The sequence below is a fragment of the Podospora pseudoanserina genome, chromosome 6 (genome assembly GCF_035222485.1).
Source record: "Podospora pseudoanserina strain CBS 124.78 chromosome 6, whole genome shotgun sequence".
In the NCBI taxonomy this organism is placed as follows: Eukaryota; Fungi; Ascomycota; class Sordariomycetes; order Sordariales; family Podosporaceae; genus Podospora; species Podospora pseudoanserina.
Genome location: NC_085925.1, coordinates 3,817,414 through 3,832,820, shown reverse-complemented (window position 1 = coordinate 3,832,820; position 15,407 = coordinate 3,817,414). Strand labels below are relative to the sequence as shown.

The 15,407-nt window shown below is 50.4% G+C and overlaps 6 protein-coding genes and 1 non-coding gene across 7 annotated transcripts; 4 read left to right on the top strand and 3 right to left on the bottom strand.

Moving 5' to 3' along the window:
• Window positions 1-406: 406 nt before the first annotated feature.
• Window positions 407-1,246, top strand: QC764_609965 (uncharacterized protein; the record flags this gene model as incomplete). Its single annotated transcript, XM_062949475.1, is given in 3 exon segments — window positions 407-412; window positions 463-1,016; window positions 1,036-1,246. The coding sequence occupies 2 exon segments, from the start codon at window positions 407-409 to the stop codon at window positions 985-987; spliced, it is 531 nt and encodes a 176-aa protein (XP_062798225.1). The 3' UTR covers window positions 988-1,016; window positions 1,036-1,246.
• An 887-nt stretch (window positions 1,247-2,133) lies between these two features.
• Window positions 2,134-3,663, top strand: QC764_609960 (uncharacterized protein; the record flags this gene model as incomplete). The annotated part of the gene is made up of 1 exon (XM_062949474.1): window positions 2,134-3,663. One exon carries the CDS (start codon window positions 2,134-2,136, stop codon window positions 3,661-3,663), a length of 1,530 nt encoding a protein of 509 aa, XP_062798224.1.
• Window positions 3,664-4,378: 715 nt separating this feature from the next.
• On the top strand, window positions 4,379-5,598 carry QC764_0100270 (uncharacterized protein; the record flags this gene model as incomplete). Its single annotated transcript, XM_062941072.1, has 3 exons — window positions 4,379-4,493; window positions 4,552-4,980; window positions 5,036-5,598. The coding sequence occupies exons 1-3, from the start codon at window positions 4,415-4,417 to the stop codon at window positions 5,596-5,598; spliced, it is 1,071 nt and encodes a 356-aa protein (XP_062798223.1). The 5' UTR covers window positions 4,379-4,414.
• Window positions 5,599-5,680: 82 nt separating this feature from the next.
• QC764_609950 (uncharacterized protein) lies at window positions 5,681-6,505 on the bottom strand (the record flags this gene model as incomplete). Its single annotated transcript, XM_062949473.1, has 1 exon — window positions 5,681-6,505. The coding sequence occupies one exon, from the start codon at window positions 6,503-6,505 to the stop codon at window positions 5,681-5,683; it is 825 nt and encodes a 274-aa protein (XP_062798222.1).
• A 602-nt stretch (window positions 6,506-7,107) lies between these two features.
• On the top strand, window positions 7,108-8,494 carry QC764_609940 (uncharacterized protein). The gene is made up of 2 exons (XM_062949472.1): window positions 7,108-7,681; window positions 7,734-8,494. Exons 1-2 carry the CDS (start codon window positions 7,676-7,678, stop codon window positions 8,142-8,144), a joined length of 417 nt encoding a protein of 138 aa, XP_062798221.1. The 5' UTR covers window positions 7,108-7,675; the 3' UTR covers window positions 8,145-8,494.
• A 317-nt stretch (window positions 8,495-8,811) lies between these two features.
• Window positions 8,812-8,896, bottom strand: QC764_0100240. The gene has a single exon. It is a non-coding gene; the product is annotated as a tRNA-Gly (tRNA).
• A 47-nt stretch (window positions 8,897-8,943) lies between these two features.
• On the bottom strand, window positions 8,944-15,317 carry QC764_609930 (uncharacterized protein). The gene is made up of 7 exons (XM_062949471.1): window positions 14,854-15,317; window positions 13,917-14,793; window positions 12,179-13,851; window positions 11,121-12,122; window positions 9,839-11,036; window positions 9,435-9,770; window positions 8,944-9,337 (listed from the first exon to the last, which is right to left on the bottom strand). Exons 1-7 carry the CDS (start codon window positions 15,015-15,017, stop codon window positions 9,170-9,172), a joined length of 5,418 nt encoding a protein of 1,805 aa, XP_062798220.1. The 5' UTR covers window positions 15,018-15,317; the 3' UTR covers window positions 8,944-9,169.
• Window positions 15,318-15,407: the final 90 nt, after the last annotated feature.

The window sequence follows — 15,407 nt, the reverse complement described above, 5'->3', positions numbered from 1 at the left end:
ATCGGGAGGCTCAGGAGGTTGACCTTTCCATTGTTGTGGTGTTTTATCCCAAGAATCTGGCTCGGAATCGATCAATTCCGAGTTGCGGTGAAATACCACTAATCTTCCTGGTCAGCTCATTGTAGGAATCAGGAAGGTGGCCTCGGAGGAATGTTACCGCCCCGTTGGCGAATGCTTGCAGGCTAAGATTTTCAGATATGTGACCCGAAAGACGGCGGAAAATCCTGAATATTGACTGGACAAGAAACAGTTAAATATCACGCTCACCCTTTTTATGTCCGCATAACCCTCTTCTGAAGCAGGCAGGCAGAAAATCAGATCTCATCCCTCAAACTCTACACTCCCTGACTCAGCACACTCATTCACCCAGACCATCATTAGTCTAACCACCCAAAAATTCGCCAAAATGAAGGTCAGTACCCCCTCTCTCCCAATCCCTAATCATCAATAACACTCCCCAAGCTCACCACCCTCACCCTCGTCTCAACCCTCACCACTCTCTCTATCGCCACTCCCGTCCTCCACTGGCCCCGCCAAGTCAACGACACCATCCTCCCCATCACCAATGGAACTGCCCTTACTGCTCCCACCACCGAAGCCGCAGTCGATGCCGAACCCGTTGACGCCACCACCGACCTCACCATGGCCACCAACACAAACATAATGTCCAGCCTCATGGCCATCAAGCTCCTAGACGCTGTCCTCGGCGTGGCGCTCGGTGAAGTTTTGGTTCTCAACCTGGGCGCCTACGTCCAGCGGTTCAACACTATGATGAACGCTGGGATGGGGATGGTGGGGCGGGCTGGGGTTGTTGAGGAGGAGCGGAAGGGGGTTGTTGAACATATGGAGCCGGAGGCTGTGATGGGGGAGATTGTTGATGAGGTTGAGGCTGCTGTTGAGGATGTTGAAGTTGAGGCTGCCGAACCTGTGGTGGGGAACGAGGAAGGTGTTGAGGTTGGGGCTGAGGCCATGATGATGGGGGCTTAGGGTGGTAAAGGGGGATGAAAAAGACGGATGTTTGTTACTGGCTGAGAGATTGAAAATAATGGGCGAAACGGGTGGTGTGACAGGACTTGTTCTGGGTTGTGATTTACCTAGATAATTTCATGGGTGGAAGATTCTTGGCTGCTACGTCTTCTGGCGATGGGCATTTTCTCAGTTCCATTGGTAGTCTTATTTTGTAGACGGGCAACTCTTGCTAGGGGTTTCATTGATATAGATTTCTGAGAATCTACGAATATCATGAAGTCTGTTTTTCTGTGTTTACATCCTGGCTGGCTGAGAGGTATTTGATAGATATCAAAGATGATTGAGGTAATGGACTATTCTATGATCCGAAACATTCTATACAAGGGTGAAACATGAAAGGTGTCCATTCCACAAGCCCGGAGTATGTCAGTAGTCAGGTAGGAATGTTTACGTAAATATACCACTCGGTGTGATTGCCTTTGGCCTTGCTCTCCATACCTTTTATTCCATTGTTTGGCAACTTTGGTCCCCATTTTGATCATCCCGTATTTGACGTTGTTGCCCTTTCCTTTTGCAGTCCGTCAGAACTGTACATCGCCAGCCAACATGAAGGTTTGCCTACCGTCCTTTTCTACTACCTATGAGTTTGCAAGTAAGGGTGTTCTTTTGGCTGATATCACCAGTTCATAAACATGGTCGCCTTCTCTTGGCTCACATTGACTCTGGCCGCTCCCACGGCTCCCATTGATCCCAAAATTGATGCACGTCAACAGGTGCCTCCGAACTAGGATATCATCGACGGTGGCGTACCTTGCTTTGTATCTTGGATTCGAAACGATTGGCCCAATGCTAGTTGGAAACGCAGGATCATTTGAATGCCGGTGTTGATCAAGGATGCTGTGTTGTTGAGGAAGAGTGAATTAGGGATAACGGTGGCCACGCAAAAGCTATGTGGTGTACTGGGAGCTAGGCACCGTGCCTACTTACATGGGTTCCCGATTGGAGAGGACTTCGTGTTCGGGTTCATCCTGTTTACCACCTACCAATCTTCCCCACCCTGCTGCCTAAAATATAGAGTCCTCGGACTTCAGGGTGGTCTTTAAGTCAATTACCTGTCCTGCTTTCCTTTGACACTGAAGAGTAATTCTCCCCATCATCTCCAATATGGTCGACACCATGGCCTCATCTTCTCCGTTGACAATGGAGTCCATCAAATCCTCGCTCAGCGAGCAAGACCTCTCCAAAGCCCAAGAAGTCGCCACCCTTTTACTCGACATTTACAAAACCCTTGTCCACATGCAATACATTCCCGCCTCTGATCTCCGCCCCGGTCCCCACGACCTGACGGCCATGCTCCCGCTATACCAGGACCTCCAGCTTGACCCTCGCATCATTTACCTCTATACCCTCCTCCCCTATATCGACAACCACGACCGAGCCGCCTTCTACAAGGGAGGCATACTGATTGACTACCGCAACAAGCATCACGTCGAGGAGGCACGTGACCCCTTCTTCCACACGGATGATAGGCGCGCGATGATGCGCCCATGGATGACCCCCCTGTCCTTGTGTTGCGGCCTCCAGGTCGTGCTCATATACGACGCAAAGCGGCACGTTGTTGGGGTCTTTGAACAATGTTTCCTGGAAAGCCGGGATCCCGCTTTGGTTGATAAAGCAGCGAACAGCTTGCCATGGGCGGAGGATTTACGCCGGGCTTGCGAGGAAGACAGTCACCCCAGGCTGGGGTGTGGAGAAAAAGGAGGGAATGTCTACGACAACATGCCCGCACGCGACGCGGCAGACGTTTTGCGGGACATCAAAAAACAATATGAGTTGCTGGAAGACGCTCCGTGGCGGCATGAGTGCGGTGAGGGTGGGGGTCCATGGCCGGAGGGGGTTGAGGCGCTGTTTCACAAGCATGGCTGGCCAGGGTCCGACTTTGACGTGGAAGGCTTTCACGTTGATCGTATCCGAATGAACGCAGTGGAAGGTACGAAGCGTTATGCGTCAGAAGCCTTGAAGAAGATGGAACGGGAGAAGAACGGGTTGCAGCGTTTGAACCAAGAGATGCTGGAGTGTGAGCAGGCCCTTGCTTTAGCGGACACGCTTGACAAGGAATGGATGGCGAGGTTTGAGGTCTGGAAGTTGGAGAGCACGATTGAGCTTCAGAAGAAGCTCTTGGAAGGGGCTGAGAAACTGGTAGCCAGGTTATATCCTCAAGGGAGCAACCCTGGTGATATGCCAGAAGATGTGATTGTGTGGGAGCTAAGGCATCTAATGAATGCATTTAGACAGGCTGGAGGATTATTGGAGACAATACAGACGGAGAGATATATTAAAGACGACGAACGGCATCTGGAGCGATTACGGCAAGCGGTGCAGGCCTGTCTAAGGGATGCGGACAGACTGTGTCCCGAGAGAGAGGAGCTGCCCAGGGATGACAACGACATCAAAGTCGTTGCTTACGCATTCAGCCGAGAGTGGCAGGTTGGGAATCTTACAGCGAGAAAGGTCAAGCTCCAGGGCTTCCTCGCAACCATCCCTTCAACTTGTAAGGAAGGGCGGGAGGTGGTTCAAAAAGAAATTGATAATTGTCAACGAGACATCGACAACCGCAACAAGTTCTGGGATGAAGCTGATGCTAGACAGGCGGAGGCGAGGAAGAGAAATGAAGCGACAGCGGCGGCTGTTTGATAGCGAGCACATAAGGTCTTGTACACGTAGTCTTTTGTGCATTACTTGTTCATGTTTTCCAAAAAAGCAACATAAAGTGGGGTTTCTTCTCTCCTGCATTGGGAGGATCGACGGATCTACCTGTTAGTTGGGATGGAGGTGGCTGTGGAACGCCCACCCAAGGTTTGAGGTCTTGCCTGGCCTGGTACATGTAGGCCCCATCACCTTGCAGAGATTAGACCTCCGTTCTTACAGATCAATGGTTTGATGAAAGCGCTCATCTGTGACATATGTTTCAAAATGTCAATTGATTTGGTCTGGATAGGTAGCCCATGGTATCTTTTCTTTTTCATCAAGTCTGAGAAACTTCCAGGTTATCTTTAACACCATCTGGTGTCCCCGATGAACCGTTATGTTAAGATGTGTTGCAAACCCCAGATGACCGCTAGTATGTTTGCTTAATTAATTAGCAGACCATTTGGAAGGCCTAGATCTCTATTGGCTGCTCATTCTTGATTGTCTGCGGCAGTTGTCGGACGAGGGCCGACGTGAGGGCCGGTGACCATGAGGCGCCTTGGAGCAATCAGACCGCAGACTCCAAACAATCAAATCGTAGTGAAGGGTAAAATACAAGAACTCAGTACGGCACAGTAAGGGTTGCGTCAAGAACACAAAATGCAAATGACCCCCGCGATGTAGGTGAATCAGTGGAATGTTTTAGTTTTCTTCTCTGTTGGATTCAAACACCCAACCTTGGTCCTAGACGTTCACTATGGCTCCCCAGAACCCGGATCAAAGTTCCGAACACATCGATACCAGTTTTGTCCCTGAGCTTTGTCGATCAGGGTGTTGTTTGTTGCCCATATGCTTGAAATATAGTCTTGGTGAGTGACGCTGACAAGTGCACAGACAGAGCATACGAAGAGACTCAGAAGTATCGAAAGACGCCTGAACTATGCAGAACGGACTCTGTATTCACCAAAGACTTTGCTGCTTGCAGGACATGCATTTTGCACCAGGGCAAGGAAGGTGATGACTGGACTAATGCCAACAAGTTTTATCTGCAGCCAGCATTTAGGGAATACGTTGAGTACTGCGACAGTATTCCCATTCAGAGTGCGCCAAGGACGTCCTCAACCTCGACAAGATCCGTCATAACAACCACCACAAGCATTAAAAGCTCGACGACTACCCAGATCACCACCACAGTCTTGGTAACAGAACCACCTGTAGCGACGAGTTCATTCACTTCGACATCAACTACGGAGATCGCCGTGACCTCCAAGCTTGCAGTAGAAACAAGCACACTTGTTATACGAGTCAGCTCCGTGGTGAGAAGTAGGATCACAATCCCACTTCACACGGGCCAAAAAGATACTAATGCCTTCACCAGGCCCAGTCTCCTCGCCCGCCTCAGCTGGACCGACCACACCCCCCACACCAACTCCACTACCTGGTCCACCCTCTCTCTCTCTAACAACAACAGTTACCATCATCGTCATCCCAATTTTCTCGGCCATTCTTCTGGTGGCAGGGCTTATATATCTCTATTTTCACTTGCGCAAGCGGCGGAAGCAAAAGAAGGCAACCCTATCCGTCTTCAAAGAGGGAGACACGCTATCCAAGACTTCGACTTGGGAGAAGGGAGAGATGAGTGCCCGGATATCGACGTTGCCACGGCAAGAGATGGAAGACTGGAGAGGTGTGAAAGATTTGGGGCCGCATGAATTGCCAGTGGGGGCATCTGCACAGGAGATTATGGATGTAAAAGATGGCGATGGGTTTGATGAGGGATCCTCAGAAGAGGGCAAAACGGTGGCTGATTCGCCCACTCTTTCAGGGAGTGAGATGGTGGGCAGTGAGACCACAGCTGATTCTCCTATTCTCGAGTCGAGTGAAGTTGCGGGCACGAGTTCTTCACCGGTGAGTCGTGGAAGTATTGGGTCAGACAGATGATGGGTTAAAGAGAAAGCAGTCTCCGGCAGTGAATTTTTCGTATTTACCTAGGTATCCAATCTAACTCAAGTTTTCTAATCTACTAAATGTCCATATCAACATCTTTGCCGCTTCCGCTGTCTACCACCTCCAAGACGTTTTGCACAAACGAAATAACATCATCCATCCCATCCGGCGCCTTGAACCAGTGTCCTCCAGTCCCATACTCCTTCCACTCCAATCTCTCTGCCCCAAAATTCAGCAGCACCTCCCTCAAGTTCCTCCCACTCTCAATCCTAACAAGCGGATCGTCGATACAATGCTCCAACAAAATCGGCGTCTTCCTCAGCACTTCATTCCCCTGTGGCGTCCCAGGCAGTCCCAGCACAGCTCTCATCTGCTCCAGCGTCTTCTTCGACCCAGAAAATGGGCATCGGCAGCAAAATCCCAAGAAGGCACCGATCGGCTTCTCGAGGTTGAACAATGTGTGAATCAACGTCGCACCCCCCATACTGATCCCCGCTACCAAAATCCTGTCGTATCGACCTCCAAGCATCTCGGCTTCTTCGTTGATCATTGCCCTGATGCCACTGACCGATTCTCTCAGCCCCTCAGCTTGGAGCTCTTCATTGTCGGAAAAGTCGTTGGTGTTCCAGACGTCAAACCACTGGTTCCATTCAAGTCTTTCGCCCTTTGCGGCGGCTGCTGCGACGGGGCGGAGGGGTGCTTGAGGGAAGACCAGGCGGAAGGTGGGGAAGGCAGTTCGGAGCGTCAGGGCGGTGGAGGACTCCCATGCCGAGAGGGCGGTGAGAAAGGAAGGGACTTTGTCACCGCGCCCGTGGAGGAAGATCAGGGTGTGGGTGTGTGGGTGTTGGTAAGTGTGGGTTTGGAGCGGGGGGAAGTTGATTGCGGGACTTGATGAGGGCATTGTCTTGTTTGGAGAACGATTTCTGTATGAAGAGAAGAAGAGAGAGCTCAAATGTTGTCTCTTTATGTGTGACTAGGAATGGTTGGTTGCCTCTTATGCTTGCCTACGCGCCAAATGCACACACACGATTGGTCGGAAATGGCAAGCCCCTCTTTGGTGAGCGGCGAAGCTATTCGCAAGACCTCATTCAAACACTGTGCTTGGTGCATGATGCATTCCTGTACCAATCGAGAGTTTTCCCTGTCCAATTATCATTTAAGCAGAGACGTAGATACACGCTTGTCGTTCAGACGATGTCCCCCCGCCAGTGTCATCTCTATCCCCTTAACCTTCCTGAACGCGATTCCCATTTCCCTCCATTTTCTTCGCCGCAAACTAATATCCAACCTGCCAAAGATACCACCAATATTGTTCGTGGACGCCGAAAGTGAAACACGTCTCTCTGATTCGAGTGAGGTTGGACAAGACTACCTCCCGTCGCGGTAGTGAGTGTCGGAGGCGATGATGGCGCCGCTGATGTCCAGGCCCGTCGTCGATAGAGAAGCGGTGGTAAGGATGCCAGGCTAAAAGTTTTGGTCAGCACTTTCTTGTTGCAGACATGGGTAGCCGGGGGAGCACAGGAACACACCTTCATTTTTCCTGTCGATCATGGCGAACGCTGTGTGATGGTTGATCGAAGCGCCAGAACAGAGTATAAGTTCATCCCGAAACTGACGCGAAAACTTCTCAGCTCTTGCAATTTCCGTCGCGTCAGATGGGTCCGCGGTCAGACCCTCTCGGCGAAGTAGAAACAAGCTTCAGTGTTCGGGTTGTGATTGTGATGATCATCTTTAGCTGACTGAGACATCACAGCACAAACTTGCAGTTCTGCAAAAGAAAGTTACTCCGGACTGACCCTGGCAATCACCGTAGTCCGTAGTCCGTGGTCACGACGCTGGAAGACTGAAGATCTTACGGCAACACTGTGTCTACCTACCTTGCTGGCTTGATTCTCAAAGATGAGGGATAAAAGCAGCTTGTTCTCCCCTCCTCGCAGCAGCCCAACCAGACACACCACTCACCAGTTTTCTCCCCATCATTTGAGTTCATCTCCAGCAACACCTCCCTTTGGCACGTAGCACATCAAAACCACCTGTTACACCCAAAGACACTGACACGAAAACCGTCAACATGAAGGTAATACCCCCTTCAACCACTCTCAAGGAACCAGCTACCTAACCATTATCAGTTCGCTTTTGTATCCACCATCGCCCTCGTTGGCACAGCCATTGCTGCTCCTGCCTCCCCCAGAGCGGCAACACCCAGCCATTTGAAATCCGAACGCCAGGTGACCACCCAGGTCGTCGATCCATGCATTGCTCTGTGCCTCATTGACCCCGTGGGCTGTGTGTCCAGTGGGGAGTGCGAGGATCTCAACATCGATCCCAACTCCTCCGTCGTGACCACATCCGTGGGGGGTGTCAGCATCAAGCGCCAGGAGCAGGACGACGACTGTGAATTAACCGACTTTTTGTGTCTTTTGTTCGGCAAAAAGGCTAGAAGGTCAGCCCCGGTCCGACGCCAGCTTGAGTGTAATGCCATCAAGAACACAATCCTGCGCGGCGCCTGTATCGCTTCACTGACCTTGGCGGAGGCTTGAGCTTGGCACTGCGATCCCCAACGAGGTTTTTACGCGGTTGGGTATAGGAGGACTTCACAGAGATGGTGCGTCTAATATCCCGTCACTGCTATGCGAAGATCGGGCAGTGGAGGTTGGTTGAGTGAAGGTGATAATTCAAAACGGTGGTCGTTGGGTCTTGGATGGACTTAATTGCAGGGTTAGGGAGGAAAATGAAGGATAAGACTCAGAGTTGTACTTGTATTTATTTATCTTTTCCTTGACATCGGACTTTGACGTCTCTTTTCTTTTGTTGGAACATATCGAAGCAGATATCTCAACCATCTTGAGCTCATCCCTTTGTAAACATGTCCCAAGACTTAGTGCACCCCAGGTACTTCTGTTTACAAGCTCGAGTGGGGTATGTGGCTGATGAAAGGTGAGTGATCATCGACGAAGATTATCGTCGATAGACCCAACAACAGAGACTCGGCATGGTAATGCGGTGTTGTGAGATAATACTATCCAGACCATAAAGGTGTAACCAGCCACCTTACTCAGAAATCTTCCATCAGCTAATGAGTGGTTGTATTATATTGCAAAGCGACCCCCTAAACCCCTAAATGTCGCCACTCCACCAGACCATCAAGTGCTGCCGGATATGTGGTGGAGATTTGCTTCCAATATACATCTCAAATCACCAAATACGGCGCGGTTAGTTTAGTGGTTAGAATCCTCGCTTCCCATCTTATGTGGACAAGCGAGGGACCCGGGTTCGAATCCCGGATCGCGCAATTGCGCCGTTGGTTTTTTTTCAACCTACCTTCTAGAGTAGGTATATTACCTACTCTCTTCACAGATTGTTTGCTCCTTTTTGGTGTGTTTGTTTGTGCTTGATCATGCCGGTGTATTATATATACTATCTCCAGTTCAAACCACTCTGCAGCACTGAAGGCTCCTGTAAATTGGCAATAAAGATCGCCAGAAGGTTGGACGGCAACCGAATTCCGCTTGCTGATCCGACAAGTGTTTCCTTGTGAGACAGCTCGAGAAAGTCGCCGCCTATCCTATGGCGTCACCCTAACACTATACCTCTCCGGCGAGAACCTCAACAACCCCTGCCTCTCAAGCGCAGAAGGATTCACAAACAGCCTGACATCAATCCTGTCAGTGTAGAGGTTGAACACTCGAAAGATAATGTACACAGCGCCTTTCTGGTCGCAGATTGCCTGCATCTAATTTCGGAAACAAAATGTCAGTTGTTTGTGTGACATCTTTGTCTCTCACGAACCTCCGAATGATAATGTTGACACCGAGGAAAAAGAAACGTACCTTGTTATACTGGTCAGAGCTCATGTAAAATGGCTCGTCACAGCCCTGAGATGTGCACTTCACTTCAATGTAGTACTTCTTCGGCTGCATCGGGTTCCCAGCTTGCTCGCTGGTGTTGGACGATCGAGGAAGGTACCCCTTTTCGGTCAGGAGAGTCGTGAAAGCGCCAGTGTAATCGAAATATTCAAGGTCGGATGTCTCATTAAACCCTGACCAAGCGACTAGGTTGGCATAGGTTGGATGGACGGTGACATGGCCTCGGAGCTTGCTCGTCCAGTTGACCTCTGCGCAGAGACCTGGCAGTTTGGGCTCCAGTGTCTTGAGAAGTTCAAGAATCTAGCCGCATAAGAGAGTAAATGTCAGCGCAGTTCGATATATAGTTGGATATCAGCTAGTCAACTTACAAAGAGCTCACCGGCGGCACCCTGTTGCCAAGTCGAGAACATCCAGAGAGGGTTTGCAGTATCTTTGGTGGGGGGGAGTTGGCCTCTCAAAGGTGATATGTCGAGGTTGCCGAAGTCTGGGAATCGCAACTGCTGGCCAGCTGATACCATGTGGCTCAAGAGTTCCCGATACTGCTGCGTGCTTGAGCTTGGAGTAGAGTTTAGTTCCCGGGGTCCTGACCTCCAGTTTGGGGATGGGTGAAAGTATCCTGTCTGAGGAGTCGCAAAATTCCCGCTCGGAGACCAGCGCGCATTTCCGGGGTTGGCAGGGACTCTGAGAGGTGTTTCGGGTTCCGTTCCAAGTGGCGTGTAGATTATGCCACGACCCGCTGGTGTTGATGGTGAGGATGATAATACCGCGACCGATCTGGGGGGGGTGCGTGGTTCAATGCTCAAACCATCAAGTTCACGCTCAACTTCATCCAACATCTGATCCGCATCAGCGCACTCGTCCTCATCGGCAAATCCGTTTTCGTGTGCAGCAAAATCGTCCTGAGCAATCTCGTCATGATCAGAGTATTCGACATCATCAAAGACGTCGTCTCCCTCAAACACGTTGGCAGCCTCTTCCGGACCAATATTAGACAGCCCCTCGACTCCATCAAAGACGTCATCTCCCTCGTATACATCGCCTTCCTCATCATCTCCAAGGCTTTCCTGAACATCGTCTTCGAGGACACCAGCATTCTCCTCAGCCTCTGGGACACTCTCATCCTCGTCTTCATCAAGGTCTTCTACTAAAGCAGGAACATCAACATCATGAACTCCTTCACGCTCCAGAATTCGCGGCAACGACGCAAACTTGGCATTCAAAACTGCCGTAACCACCCTGACCGCTCTCCCATCCACCGGCTTCGTCTTTCCCGTCCCGGGATCCGTCATAATCCACTCCATCAACATGTAAGGCAATTTGTGCTGGATGCACACATCCTGATCAATCTCGTCATGCGGGATATAGATCGTCAAGCAGGATGGTGGAGAGGTCTCCCCTTCCTCGCCTTCTTCGGCGATGTACATATCGCTCTTTTCCAGCGGCACAACATAGCTTTCCCCGTCCATTTCCAGGACAAGCTGTGCGGAAATGTCGTCTGTCTCCCAGGTCTGCGCCCCACGCAGCTGCGCATAGAGCTTACACCCATTGCCCTCTTGATACCGTGGACTGCGAAAGAACTTGGCCACCCTACAACATGGAGTCAGTATGCTGAATGTTCGGTCAAAGGTTGATATAGAAGGTAAATCTCACCTCAAAATCTCATGTGCCTTCTTTCTGATATCGAACAAAGGGTTGCCGATGGGAACCTTTGGCCCAGCCCCAAGACAAGGCACCTCTCGTACCATCTTCGAAAGGTACCGCCCCGTAAGATCAGCCCACTCGATAAAAGCCTGCAGTTCATGCACCTCCTCCATGCCAAAGTCCAGCACCCTCACCTGGTGCCGAAATTCTGCCATCGGCCCCTGGCGGTCAATAATCATGAACTCGGTGGCGGCGCCGACAAGCTTCTCTCCTACATCCGGACAAGTAACTGGCAAGCAGTTTTGCCTCACAAGCTTCTTCGGCTTCATGGTCTCCAACAATTCTTCTGGTGCCATCGGGAGAAGGCTGCTGAAGGCAAGGAGTTGCGTCTTTGCTTCTTGATAATCGACGCGACTGTTGGTGTCTAGTCGCAGGAGCAACTCGTATATCATGTTGATTTTGAGCAAGTCAACCCCAAGCAGGTCCACGAAGAACTCTTTCAAGTCAGGGTACTGCTCACGCAGATTGGCCTTACCGCGGAGTCCCGCCTCGGTCGACCAGACACAGTCAGCTGGGCTGTACCACGTGGGCTCGCCGTCATTGCATGGCTGGTAGAATACCAGCGCTTTGTCCGCAACCCACTTTCTGATCTCCTCTATATCGTCTTCTTTCGATGAAATACACTTTCGGAGCCTCTTGTAGTGGCTTCGAATGAGTGGCATATCCATACAGTTGTTAACCTTCAAGTGTTGCAACTCAAGGACAAAAGCCATATGATCGCAGGATGAAACTTTGACAGTTTCGCGAAAAAAAGTCAAAACTGTGGACAAAGACTTGCTGGCATCATCCGAAAAGGCCTGGCTATACAATGCGTCAAGTGGTAGCCTATGCCTCATGTCGGCTGGCGCATCAAGCAGACAGCTCCGCGTCGCTACCACCCATTGCGGAGAGGTGCCAAATTCTCCGGGAGTAGAAGGAATATACATGAGAGGAGAATCTGCGAAAACGCGCCTAAAGGCTTGTCAGCAGGTTCGTTGTTGCGGGCTGGTCAACGATGATAATCTTACCTCACATCTTCAAGCGCCTTGGAAATATCATTGCTGGCCAGACACTTGGCTTGAATCGCCGAATATAGCCGCAGGATCCGAGTAGGCTTCATCAATAGAGATGCTGCTTTCGACGCTATACTCATCAGTATGATCAAGTAGAAAAGCAGATCATCATCCATAATGATATTGAATTTGGCCAAGAAGCTCCAGCTGCCTATCGTGTTGGGCAGGCTAATCTCGAGTTGCAAGAATCTGGAGCCATGGGATGGCTCCAAATATCGCTGAGACAATTCCCTCAACTTTGGGGTGGGCAAAATAGTGTTTTTGAGAGGCTCTCGACTACCCCCTTCACAGAGAACCTCCAAGCTACCCAGGTGCCGACAAAGGGTTTCGTTGGATGCTAGACTTTCCCCATCGTATTCCCAAAGATAGTGAAGTAACCCGATGAATTTAGTTGGTTGGTGCTCTGCAACATGTAAAATCTCCTCTGACAAGGCTGGTTTCCCAGTTGGGACGTCTTTTGTTGCTAATCTCAGCCGTGTTCGAATACCAATGTGTTGTTCCAACCAATTCCTCCAGCCTTTGGCCGCATCTTCACCAGCGCGAGTGGCGTCTTCGGGTGTTTGCGGGGATTCTTGTAGGTAATGTGGGTGAAGAAAGTTGACCTCGAGCCCAAGGGCTGCAGGGCCGTAGGGATCTGACTCGTCTTCGAAGTAAACGTCGTTTTCCGTCGGCTTAAGAATCAAGTAACTGGAAGATATCACCCAGATCACATCGTAAACGCCCAAAGATGCATCCGGAGGGTGTTTCAAATATAGAAACCGGAGCATGTCCACAGAGGTCTCAAGAGAGGAGGACTTGTGCTTAGCTTGGAACCCAATGACCAAAGATCGAATGAGGTCGGATGACGCAGAGATAACACCAAGAGCCTTAAACAGTGCATTCCTTTCAGGTTGAACTGCGGCATCGGCTTTGATGAACTTGAGACCCAGCTCCGCCGGTATTGAGAAACCCTCTGTTGTCGTGGGGAAGTAAACACTTCCTCTTTTGGTAACGCTTGTCCAACTTCCATCAGAGAGTGGCAGAAGATCCAGAGCCTTGATTTCCTCCTTGTACTTGAGATTTCTCAGCCCCCTTTTCAGAAGTTTGGCAGCCAGCGAATGCCACTTAGCGTCCGTCTGAGGGCTCTTCATCTTTGAAGAGCGACTCCTAAGGTCAGCCTCGACTCTTGAAATGAGGTCGACCCAAGACAGATATTTCATCCGGTAGTCCCTGAGAATAGACAGGTCAGAATCCTGATACTCAAGTGAAACGTATGCCGCCTTCTCTTTAGGCAAGTCCTCGAAGACGGGGCGATCAAGGTGGTCCAGCCACGATATCTTAGAGGGCCACTGTTTAAGAGCAGTCAAGGGCCGAGGGGTCATCGACGCAAAAGGTATGATCACATCCACCTTCGTGATCTCTCCCTGCAATATTCGAGAGAATTCAGACCAAAATGAATCCCAATGGTTACCCGATAGACGAGGTAGGTATCGCATCCACTGGAACTGAAGCTGAGGATGCATGCACATCTGCTCGGCTGCGGTAACGAAGGCCTGAGCTAGATACTGACGTAAACCTTTGTTACGTTGTGAGCTCGTGACAATGTCTTCCCGATTTGCCATTGTGACAAAATCAGTATGGATCAGAAACTGTAGGTAGAAATCGGGGTCAGATCTTATCGACTTGGGAGCCTGCTCAGCTGTGGGGGACTGACATTGAACCCAATCTTGCGGATCGGTAGAAAAGCAAAAATATCCTGAGGCTCGATGATGGGTACGGACTGGTCAGTCAAAGGGAACGCAAGGACGACTTTTGTCCGAGAGTAAGCTTTCGAGGACTCCTCTGCTGGTGAATATTTGCGGTTCTCGTTCCTGGCAAGGCCCGTTGCCCATAGCTTTGTGACATGGTAGTGATGACTGAACGTCTTGGGCTCAGAATTGTGAGTTGTCTTTGTGGTTGTGAGGACGGCTCGATTCGATATATCGACTGGCGCAGACAGAGACATTGCAGAATGACTCTCCTTGGTTCCCTCGACATCGAAGAGATGTACTTCTATGCGTCTCAACTTCTTTAGGAACAGCAGCATGGCTGGCTGGAGGTCTTTGAACTCGTTCACGATGCTTTGACGTTGGGCTGCCTGTAGCTTCTGATCAAGCTTGTTGTGCAGGGTGAAGGTCATTCTGGTGATGCCGGTAGGAGGCCTCGTCGAGTCCTCGGATTGATGCCACTCCGGTGAAATCATGCCCATACCGGAGTCACCTGGTCTGTGGATGAAACAAAAGGAAAAGGGTCCCGACTGAACATGAACTTTCCAAGCAACCTTGAAGACGGACTTGAATCCGATTCCCTTCTCACCAATGTATCCTTGAGCGCCATGCTTCGAGCTCTTACCGACACTACAGATGGCCCGTAGGTTTTCTTCGGTGAAGCCATCTTCGTTACAGTCGATGACGATTCTATCGTGATAAATAAGGAAAGCGACATACGGTTCTTGCCCGCTGGATTTCGCATGGTTGAAGTGATTGTCGTCAGCGTTCTGAAGCAGTTCAAAGATGAAACGAACATCCTTGGAGTACAGTTCTCTGGCCAGGCTGTAACGTTGATAAGGTTAGCCCCCGCCTTCCAGTAATGTGCCATGGGAAGATACTTGCGTAATAACACTCTGACCGATAAGTTGGTCTTTTGCCAGCAAAGCTCTCTCAACCTTCAAGCGGGTGCCCGCGTTCATTGTAGCGAGTGTTTTCTCATCGAGATGGCCATGGTCGTCGGCAATGCTCTGAACCAAATGGATAGCTTGCTGCTGGGTGAGGGTCATGCTGAATCGTTACATTATCCAAACGAGGGAATAGAAATGGATGACAAGATAAAATTTATTGACTTGAATGATGCCTAAGGTAATTTGCATCCAGTGCAAATCTATTGATGGTGTGCGGTTGATGGGTGAGTTGCTGTGTTGGGGAAAGTGGGGTAAGTCGTGAGATATACGAGAGGACTGACTGGTATTTGGCCTCGGTGGCTCAGGGAAAGAACGCTCAAGAGAATCATCAAGGTAGGAATGGCAACCCCGCAAGGATTGGTGATCTGGTCTCGTTTAGTGCATCCCACGCACTATATCACACTACATGCACACTTTGAAGCTGCCGTGATTGTCGTTTGGCGCCTGGGAAAGGACGCGCTTGGCCTCCAGCAAGGCGGCCATATATGT

Excerpts from the sequence above, each read along its gene's own strand:
- QC764_609930 (XM_062949471.1), bottom strand. The coding sequence starts at position 15,017 with ATGACCCTCACCCAGCAGCAAGCTATCCATTTGGTTCAGAGCATTGCC. Across the intron at positions 13,852-13,916 it reads TCCGCAAGATTGGGTTCAAT|TTTCTGATCCATACTGATTT; the intron begins GTCAGTCCCCCA and ends TTCTACCTACAG. Across the intron at positions 9,338-9,434 it reads GCTCTGACCAGTATAACAAG|ATGCAGGCAATCTGCGACCA; the intron begins GTACGTTTCTTT and ends TTCCGAAATTAG.